Below are 11,076 nucleotides of genomic sequence, written 5' to 3'. Positions count from 1 at the left end.
AGAATCACCTCACTGTATTCTCTTTAAAAAACTTTAATGTATGAGATTGGTCAGTATAATTCGACATCATTCAGTATCTAATCCTTTTTTCCAAAGTTCTGGCACCTCTACCAAGTTGTAATTTTATAAGCAGAACCAGGCACTTTGATTCTACTTTTGTATTTTTAAGATACAATTAAACATATATTTCTAGCACTTAAAGGATTTTAAGTATTGTCAAATATATTTGGATTATATCTTAACCCACAGTACTTTACACAGTTCATGGTTTTAAAGACAAATTAAATCAAATCTGAATTTCTAAACCTAAATATATTGTGATAATGACACTGGCAATTGTTTCAAAATTAATGGAAAGCATGTCATTTTTTTGAAATGAACTTGGCATAAAAGGCAGCAAAGAGGTCCTTATAAGGAGTGCCTGAATCTGACTTGGTCAACGGTATTCGGCAAAGTTGACGAAACCTAGGAGAGCGCAGCAGCAAGTTCTGTGAAAGGCCCATGAGGCTGGAGCACAACCAGTAGAGCACAATCGACTAGAAAGAGAAGAAAGGACATGAATGTTAGTACTTCTCAACTCTCCAAGGACACTGACGTCCAGAGACGGGTAGGCCGTACAAGAGAAAATGACAACGTGGGGAAGCAACCGTGGACAGGGACTGAACAAGACCTGTGGCAGCTATCTGATAACTGTGACGATTCTACTAGGTAAGAAAGAAGGCTAAAAGGACTAAAAAGTGAAAAGAAAGCCAAGAGGAGAGGTATTCATGATAGCAAGTGGATGACAGAGAGCAGCGCCCAGGCAGAGGCTCAAGAGAGATCTCCCCTCCCCTCTTTGGCAAGTAAGCACCCTTTTTCCCCATCAAGAGGCCTGACAAGCTGCTATATTGGAGGTAGGGTACTGGGGGCACAGCCATTTAGGCTCCCTAGACCCCGTTTTCCTCTACATAGTGATCTATCACCCCAAATTTTCCCAGTAACTGGTTTCTTAGGAATGAATTATCTTTGCCTTTTTCAGAGATGAACAGTCTCAGCATTATCTTCAACTTTCTTTTGTACTTCCATTCAGAGTGATTTATTTAGGTTGACTAAGTTCTATAGCCTTTTGAAATATTCCCACAGTTGGGAGTTGCAAACTTTTCTTTGGCATCAGAATGTGATCAGGCCCCAGAGGCATGAGCCTGTGGTGGTTGAGTCCAGGCCCTGGAGCTGAACTGCCTGAATGTGAATTCCATTTATTTGACTGCAGGGAAGTTATTTTCCTTCTGTTTCAGTCTTCTCATCTATAAAATGGGGACTGAACTATACCTGCCTCAGAAGGCTGCTGTGAGGAAAAAGGGAGATAACTCACACAGACTGGTAAGCACAGTAGGTGGCCTATATTAAGCACTTGGATTTGTTCCAAAGCAAATTTTTTGGGGCAGAAAGTACCACATCCTCAGAGCAGATTAGCATAGTAGTCACGGGCAGGAGCTAAACTGCCTGGATGGGTCTTAGATACTTAAGTGATATTACATGTCGCTTAATGGATGAGTGACCTTGGATAAGCTACTTACCCTCTCTGTGTCTGTTTCCTCATCACTAAAGTGGAGACTGTAATAGCACCTACTTCAGTGCACACTGGATGAATTATATGAGCTAATACATGTAAACCTTTTAAAACAGTGCCTGGCACAAAGTCAATATTGATTATTAGCCATCATCATCATCTGACTTATCCAGTACGAAAAAAGTACTCTATGGTAGAAAAAAGTACTCTACATACTATGGTAGACTATGAACTGCCTAAGAATAATTCTTCTTCCTTAGTAGTAAAATTCTCATTTTAATCTGGGTATACTGCCATCAGGGAAAAAAAAAAAAAAAAAGGACTAATTCCCAGTCTCTTCTGCAACCAAGTGTCGCCCAAATAACTAGGATGTTAGCACAAGTGTTTGGTGTGACATCTGTCAAGGCTCCTTAAAGGGAGCCTTGAAGCACCCTTTTACCATTCCTGCAAGATAAGTTCCAGCAGCCATCATGACCATACTGTGGCCTTAAGGATAGAAATTACAGGCAGTGGATGGTGGAACATAATGAGAGAAGTAGTCTGCGTTCCTCATGTATCTTCATGGAGCTGCCACATCAGCTCTACACTAAACTGCCTAACTCGGAATTTCCTATATTTGAGAGAATAAACTTGGGTATTTAAGACACTGCTTTTGAGATCTCTGTTATTCACTTTAAACCCAATCCCTCACTGAAAATTCACTGCTCCTATTTCATTTGATCAGGGAGTTTCCTGATAATATATAAACTGGTATTATTTCTCCCCAGAAATGCAGTGAATCTGTACTGTTCTATTTTCACATGAAAAGTACTATAGTAAGCACTTGATGCTACTTTATTAGTTCTCACAGACATTATGAGGTCTACTTCAGAAATGTGGAAACTGACTTATTTTACACAGGATTAGTGACAGTATTAGACCAAGAGACAGCTTTAAAAAATACATTTTTGATGCTGAAAATGCACTGTTTCAGATTCCTAAGACAATGAAGTACTTTGATATATGCTAATGAACCCTATCTATCCCCAGTAAATGAATTCTACTTCATGGTCAATGTGTTGGCCCTGAGCAGAGAGAGATAATACCTAAGACTGCTTTTGCCCTCTTTGCACTAAGTATCATTGGGAAATAAGCAAAAGGCTAAAAATGTGAAATAACTGCAAACGTAACTATTTTTTTTCTATTTCTATCAAAGTGTATTGACATATAAATGGGGGCAGGTGTACCTACCTCACTGAATTGTTGAGGTTAAATAATATCACATATGAACCCATATGGACTTGGCACAAAGTTTTGTTTCTTTTTTAAGAGCTAAATTCCTTGGCCCAGTCTATGCAGACAGAAGGAATTCAGTATTTCAACTAATCAAACAGAACAAATACTGTTTAAAGCACTGTGCAAGATTTAAAAAAAAAGAAAGAAAAAGGAGTTTGAGAGTTAACTCACATTCACACAAAGGAAGATTAATCCCAAAAAATATGAAGTGTCACTTGGTGATATTAATTACTACAGAAACTCAGAAACCAATAAGGGACTTAGCAGTCAAAGGAAGCTCAACAGAAGACACAGAATCCTAGCCAGTCTAAGCACAGAGAGGATTTAGCACATGCTACACACAATGTGGGTGCTTACTCACTGAAGGTATGGTTGCAGCAACTGGAATCATCAACACTGATACCGCACGAACAAAGTATGTAATATATGTCTGAAAACGAGACATTCCAATTTTTTGCAGAGCAAAAATCTGAGAGGGTAGAATAATAAATACACACAATAATTATTGAGCATATTAAATCAGACAAGCTTTAAAATACAATTTGTTTTTGACTGGCCTCCATCTATATTTTAATAGAAGCAAAAAAATTAAAACATTGATAAATGTAGAGTTGACGATCTATGTTTCTGAAAAATTTAATAATTATGCAGAATTATTAAATGGAGCTTTAATCAATAGCAATAAAGGGGATTCAGCTATATTAAAGAGCATAATTTTTACAAGTCAATGTTTTTTAAAGATTGTAAGACTGAAAGTCCTTTCAAGATAGGTGCTATGTATGAATCGTTACCCTTGTTTTGGTACTTAAACACAGTGGCTGGCATAAAGAAGGATCGTAATAGGAATCTCAAAGGTTTGTGATCTGGCTATATGGAATAAGGGGAAGAACCAGGCTAGGAAAAGCAGTTATGACTTATAAATAACTTATTTAAGAGATAGAATAATGAAATGATTTTGAGCACAGACTCCAGATCCAAACTACCTAGATTCACATGGCAGCCCTGCATTTAATAGTTATGTGATTTTGTGTAAGTTACTTAACCTTTCTGTGTCTCGCTTTCTCTACCTTAATATGGGGATAATATTAGTACCTATATCACAGGATTATTCTAAGAATTAAATGAGTTAACTCACATAAATTGTTTAAAATAGTGCCTGGCACATGGTGTATATTGTGTAAGAATAAGTTTTTTTTTTAAAATATTTTATTTATTTACTTGTCAGAGAGAGAGAGAGAGACAGACAGCAAGCACTCACACAAGCAGGGGGAGTGGCAAGCAGAGGGAGAAGCAGACTCCCCACCGAGCAAGGAGCCGGATGCAGGACTCGATCCCTGGACCCTGGGATCATGACCTGAGCCAAAGGCAGATGCTGAACCGACTGAGCCACCCAGGCGTCCCAAGAATAAGTTTTTATTAAACTTACGTATACTGGGTTGTTAGTTGGTAAAAGGAAAGACTAGAAGACTGACATTAATTCACTGTGACCTGGTGTTGATCATTTTCTTCATTTTAACAAATATTCACTAAGTACCAACCACATTCAATGGTGCTAGGTGACCTTAGGGAAACACACTTAAGACTACACATGGAGTCTTTTCTCAAGAAACCCTAACCCAAAACATTAGAGTATCATCTTCATTCTTCCCATTTGAAAAAATAAAGGGTTTGAGGCACCTGGGTGGCTCAGTCAGTTAAGCATCTGCCTTTGGCTCAGGTCGTGATCCCGGAGTCCTGGGATGGAGCCCCACGTCGGGGTCTGCTTCTCCCTCTCACTCTGCCGCTCCCCCTGCTTGTGCTCTCTCTCTCAAATAAATAAAGAAAATCTTAAAAAAATAATAATAAATAAGGGGTGTATTCGATTTCTGAAACAGAGACCAGTGATGGGTCTCTGAGATGAGGTTCTAAGGATCTTTTCTAAGGTTTCTTCTAGTTCAAAGAGTCTATGTTCTACTCAACTGAGAATAGCTCCTTATACAATTAAAGGCTTGCTTCCCCTAAACTGTTGAGTAACACAGCATGGGATAATGGTAAGACATAGCTGACAGATCATGTTTTATATGTGTGTGTTTTTCTACTCCATCACATAGAGTACTGACTTTTCTAGGGTCATACAGCTAAAAAAAAAAAAAAAAAAAGTCAGATACTATGTTTCCTACTTGCAAATTTACATTTTAAACATATACACAAAATACCAATCTAATGTGAGAATAAAACCAGACTGATTAACCATTTTAATTACTGTCTTTACCAAAAACAAATCACAAAATTGTGTGTATTAGATTCATATAACTGTAAAACTGAAAGAGACTTTAGAAGTGTTCTAATTCAGCTCTTCCATTTTAATTATGAGCATTCTGGCCCCCAGAGAGGTTAAGGAACTGGCCTAAGACTTGCCAACAGCTGATCTATGACCAGAAACCAAGGAATCTCAATTATGGCTCAAAGCTAGAATATCACTACCAACTCAAACACATTTATATTTGATGTTGGAACAGCAAAAAAAATCCCAATAATTTAAATGGCAAACAAATCTCATTTAAAACCACTGACCTCCACTATTAATAAATTGATGATACCAACGGAGATAGGCAGAATCCAAGTAGAATCCAGTGCAGTGAGGTCAGGAAACCACAGGATTCCATCAGTAGCTAACTGTTCCTGAACAGAAAAACCTGCTAAGACAGTTTTATAAATAAAACATAGCAGAAGGAAACATACAACACATTAGTAGTCTAAATCAAATAAGGTGTCCTTCACACTAAAGACTTGCATTGGTTTTATTCACTTTCAATCCACAACGTAAATTAGTCTTCCTGTACTGAGAAAGAAGAAGCTCTCTGTAGCAAACAGATGTAGGAGCATAAAGATACATAGCAGTACTCTTTTCAAACTTATATTTATATAACTATTTGTCCATAGGCTACTTTCTTTCAAGTCTGTTCAGATATTTTCTGGTTGGAAATGCCTTTAAGCAAATACTTTAGTTTATAGTTTCTTAATAAATGTTTACATTTATAACTGTGAATGCTTTTCTGGTCCCTTAATTTTATAAATGGAAAAAATTCTTAGCCAGGAAACTGAATCATGGAATTGTAACACGAATTTTATTATGACTTCCATGAAGAAGTATAATTGACCGTTAAACAACTCAGGGCTTAAGGGTGCAGACCCTCTGAGCAGTTGAAAATCTGTGTACGGGGCGCATGGCTGGCTCAGTGGTAAAGCGGGTGACTCTTGATCTCAAGGTTGAGTCCAAGCCCCACATTGGGTATGAGATTACTTAAAAATAAAATCTTTTTTTTTTTTTTTTTAAGATTTTATTTTTTTGACAGAGAGAGACACAGTGAGAGGGAACACAAGCAGGGGGAGTGGGAGAGGGAGAAGCAGGCTTCTGGTAGAGCAGGGAGCCCGATGCGGGGCTTGATCCCAGGACCCTGGGATCATGACCTGAGCTGAAGGGATGCTTAATGACTGAGCCACCCAGGCGCCCCTTAAAAATAAAATCTTAAAAAAAAACCTCTGCATAACTTTTGACTCTCCAAGAACTACAGAAAGCCTATTGTTGTCTGGAAGCCTCATCAACAGCATTTATATGCTGTAAGTATCATATACTGTATTCTTACAAGAAAGCTAAAGAAAAGTAAATGTTATTAAGAAAATCATAATGAGAGGCACCTAGGTGGCTCAGTCGGTTAAGTGTTTGACTCCTGATTTTGGCTCAAGTCATGATCTCAGGGTTGTGAGATCCAGCCCTGGATGGGGCTCATCCAGCCCTGGGTGGGGCTCTGCGCTCAGCGGGGAGTCCGCTTGAGATTCTGTCTTTCCCTATCCTTCTGCCCCCCCCCAAATTAAAAAAAAAAATCATAATGAAGAGAAAATACGTTTACAGTGTGGGACTGTAAAAAATATACCTGTAAGTGGACCTGCCCAGTTCAAACCTGTGTTGTTCAAGGGTCAACTGTATTACTGTTGTCCTTCTTACATTCATGTTTTCTCAACACGGCTAGTTTGCTTACACTTAATATTTTAAAATCTATACTCTTGTAAGAAAGATGGTAAAAACATTCTAATTATGAAAAGCACAGGGATTTTTTTTTTTTTGCCTTTTTTTTTTCTTTAGAGTACAAAGACAATGTTAGATAATTTATTTGGGGGAAACAGACTTCTATAATAACTACCTTCTGAATGTGTTGCCCCTGTGCTAAAATTCCGGAGAGCAACAGACATGAAGATCCACATGGGAAACTGAATCCAGACCAAAACAGTGGCTTTGAAAGGGTGGCAGTTATCCCGAACATACAGCTCTGAAACAAGCCTCCGCATATTCTTTAGATAAGTGAGCCTAGTTTGAGGGAAGGGGGGAAAAAGGGAAAGGAGAAAATATCATTTGACTGTTAATAGTGCTTCATACCTGTAGCACAAACACACCCATGTTGTGGTTATTAGCTAAAATTTTGTGTCGGATTTTTAGTTGTCATAGATTTTACTAAAGGGTTGCCTTACAAAAGGCAAAAAAGTCTTTTACTGAAAATTCTCTAGCATGTACACAAATTACATAGCAATTTGATAAATCTGACATTATCAAACTACAAGCTTTGGCTCTGGTGGTCTTTGGCTAATTAGGTTTTAACAAGCGAAATTTTACTACTGGCATGGTATAACTACAGTTTGTATCAAAAATTCTAGAGGTGAAAGCACATTTAACTCAAATCCCTCCATTCCAGCCAAGCTCAATTACTTGATCCCTGAATATACTTTTTGTAGCAATGTGGTTTTGTAATATGTATGCTCTTGACCTATCAAAATGGTTTACATCCTTCAGCCAACTCTTTTATGAAGATTTTCTTAATCTGTTTCTCTGTTAACCTTATTCGTTATTCCCGTTCTCGTCTTAAGTCCCACTTTCCATAGGCCCCTTGAAGATCAAGTGTTGGATCTTACTCATCTTTAAATCTCCTGTAGCATGTCTTTTACAATGTAGACATCCAAGGGACTTGAAGCCAATAGAATTATAGTGTATTATTGCACTAAGACAGTACACAGACATTCCAGGCTTTATAATTTAGAGTCTGCCTACTCTTCCAACTTTATCTCTTGTTACTCTTCTACAGACACCTGTATATTTGGTGCCTACACGCACAGGCTACCCAATAAATCAGACTTCTACATCAGCATGCTTTTGGAAGTCATTAAGTCAAGCTTTGCGCAGTGGCAGTATCGTAGCCAATGAGGTTTATCCGAGGCGCGACTGTTGCTAATTGGAAGTCATTAAGTCATCTGTGTGGACAGTCCACTTACCTGGCTGTCCACCTGACAAACTCTCTTTAACCCTACAAGACTCAGTTCCATTGAAAATCCAAGAAACTCTTAGGTGTGTCTTCCTAGAAAGTCATCTATCTGTGCAAGGATGTGTCTGGACAATCATCCTGCCAATGCTGCATAAACAAGGTACCAGTTGTGTCTAGGCTGCATTTATAATTCAGATGAGCAGCTTACTAATCTGTTCTTTTGGCCTGGAGTTGTCACTCTTAGATTTCTCTGATCAGTAAAACTTCAAAACTGTTAAGTTTGTCAACTTTTATTTTATTAAGTAAAGATATTAAGCTACCATAATGATTTTTTAAATGTCAGATCTTTTTAACATTAAAGAGAAAAGCAATTTCATATTGAAGAGAGTTGGCACATTTATACACATATAGGTAAAAATATACAATAACCATATATACATTATATATACATAATATAAAGCCCTTATTTTTCTCATTGCTGTGAACCGGTGAACACTTAGTCACAGCCTGGTAAGGATTATAATTTGACTAAGTACTAACTTAGGCTGATTGAAGCAAGAGGACTTAGACGTTCCCAATGGATGACTACAGACACAGAACTGCAGCATGCATGGTCAAGCACCTTCTAAGGGCTTTCGAAGAGCCCAGACAGACAACTACACAGGGTAACCACAGTGGACAGACAGCACCTTGGCTATCTACTTTCTTCTACCAGAGCATTCACATTTTCTACCTCCCCTTTCTTATGGGCTGCTGTACCCTTCTTTCCAAAATGGTCAAGTGTGTAAATAATCTGTATCAATTACTGACTAAAATCCCAACAGAGTGGCACAGTATCTTCATCCATGAAGCCTTCCCTGACTTTCCACTATGACTGAACTCCTTGTACATAACCTTTTTTATAGTACTTAATTTAGTCATTATTTGATTACAGGTCTTTTTTCAGGAGGCTGGAGTCCCTCAAGAAGGAACTTGCTCTGTTTCTCCATTTCTTGCTTTCACTATACAAAAACTCATACCACACAAACTTATTAAAATATTAAGGAGTGGAAGGACTACTTTGCTGCTAAAGCTATAGAACACCCAAACCTATAATTAATATAATCACTTATGCAGTATATATTCATTCATATATATATATGTATATATATATATAGTCTATATTCATAGAATTAGCTTACCTGGCAACTCTTTTGGACCATCTCAACTGATTTGCACGAACTGCAACTTCTTGGTTAAGATGCCTTGCAATGTTTTTTATTTCTGGCTGTAAATTTTCCACCTAGCTAAAGAAAAAGTAGAATTTGTTACGAGCACATAAAGGATCTTTATTCATAACCACTCATAATTTTACCCTCTATTCTTCTAACTCACTGAAAAATGTGGTTTACTGATCATCTCAAAAAAATTTAAGTCTAAGGATAAGGTGTTAAATTTGCTTAAGATGTCTTCAGTTACAACCAAATTCGAATTCCAGCTTATACTCTTAGCTATGTGATCCTGGGCAAGTTACTTAAGTTCTAAAACCCTGTTCCCTCATATATAGAATTCTTATAAGGATTAATAAGAACTGAACCCTATAGTGTTTCATCCTTGGACTTCTGAGTAATGGTAACTGAAAAAACAGAAGTCTATTATTAATTAAGTTTTTAATATGCTCTGTGACAGCCACAGAGTCACAAAAAGTTTGCATTTATTTCTGCTCTGTGGGAATTCTTTCTGTAAAGTACCTCACTGCCTTAATGGTGCTGATGATTCCCTTTGTTTCTGGGTCCCCCATCCCCTATAATAATCTGAAAACATGGAAACCATTATTTTTGAAGTCTCACATTTGAATAATATTTTAACCCATATTATCTGATTTGATCTCTTAACATTGTGAAGTAGGCCTGGACGGTATTACTATACCGATTCCACAGAAGAGATAGAAGCACTGAAGTCCAAGTGGCTGCGACTTACCAGAGTTGTAGGTGGTACAGCCTGAATAAGGAAATCAAGTTTGCAAATGGCTAGCTCAGCAGTTTTTTTCTAGTAAGAAAGATGAATTGGAATACTTGGGGACAAAAGATGCTGCAGACATACAGACTGTTACAGTCTTTAAGACAGCAATTTTACAGGTTTCTCCATACAACAACTCTGCTACCGCTTCCTTTATTTCTCTCATTCTCTAACAGCAAGCTTAGTAACCACTTGGGCTTTGAGCACAAACCCAGTAGGGTAAACGAAATAACAAATACATGTGTCACCAAACATCTCTTAATTCACATATCCAGTGCTAGTTAAATTTCTTAGCAAGAAAGTGGTCACGATGATTTACACTAAGCACTCCAGAAGCACCCGGCGATTTTAGCCCCCGGTAGACGTCTACCACACCTCACCGCCAAAGCGGATGCGCAGGGTGCTGGTGCCCCTCACCTTGGCCAGAATGTAGTGTTGGTAGGCGGCCAGGGGTAGCGTGACGGCGCCGCGGAGGGCCACGGTGGTGAGACCGATGCAGGCCCACCAGGGCAGACCTGTGGCGGTGTGCACGCCGAGTAGTACCTCCTCCATGCCATGCACCGGCGCCGACGTGGCCAGGGCCTCGTACCAGCTGCCAGGGCCGCCGGAGCCAACTGCAGAGACTGACGCCACCGCCCACACCGGCAGAGCAGAGTGCTTAACCCCGCCCGTTGAGGTTGGCGCAAGCGGCCGGTCCCGGGCCCCATGCTGCAGTACAGGCAGCGGCCTCAGCCACCTACCGCCCAGCCGGCACAGCATGTCTGCGCCAGGGCTGAGCCAAACCACGGACCTCACAGATTACTGTCGGGCTCCGCTCTGCCAGGGAAGCCACGCGCACGCGCCCGTAACCCCAGGCGAAAAATCGGCACGCGCCTTCCCTCAGGCACTGTTGACCTTCCCAGTCAAGGCAGTGATGTCTGGCGTCGCACTGGCGATGACGCAGTTGGTAGGAAAGTCCCGCCT

The 11,076-nt window shown here is 39.3% G+C and overlaps 1 protein-coding gene and 1 pseudogene across 3 annotated transcripts; one reads left to right on the top strand and one right to left on the bottom strand.

Annotated features, from left to right (window-relative positions):
* Positions 1-202: 202 nt before the first annotated feature.
* LOC110591478 (cytochrome c oxidase assembly protein COX18, mitochondrial) lies at positions 203-11,020 on the bottom strand. 3 transcript variants are annotated; one of them, XM_021702399.1, is made up of 6 exons: positions 10,531-11,020; positions 9,297-9,397; positions 7,006-7,169; positions 5,378-5,502; positions 3,186-3,293; positions 203-536 (listed from the first exon to the last, which is right to left on the bottom strand). In XM_021702399.1, the coding sequence occupies exons 1-6, from the start codon at positions 10,870-10,872 to the stop codon at positions 363-365; spliced, it is 1,014 nt and encodes a 337-aa protein (XP_021558074.1). In that variant the 5' UTR covers positions 10,873-11,020; the 3' UTR covers positions 203-362. The 3 variants fall into 3 exon arrangements, with proteins under 3 accessions (XP_021558074.1, XP_044768642.1, XP_044768643.1); XM_044912707.1 differs by having other exon boundaries at positions 5,378-5,499; XM_044912708.1 differs by having other exon boundaries at positions 5,378-5,499; positions 9,297-9,401; positions 10,531-10,584.
* On the top strand, positions 8,025-8,199 carry LOC123324112 (annotated as a pseudogene).
* Positions 11,021-11,076: the final 56 nt, after the last annotated feature.

Source organism: Neomonachus schauinslandi, chromosome 2 (assembly GCF_002201575.2).
Source record: "Neomonachus schauinslandi chromosome 2, ASM220157v2, whole genome shotgun sequence".
In the NCBI taxonomy this organism is placed as follows: domain Eukaryota; kingdom Metazoa; phylum Chordata; class Mammalia; order Carnivora; family Phocidae; genus Neomonachus; species Neomonachus schauinslandi.
This window is presented reverse-complemented; position numbering and strand designations above follow the sequence as displayed.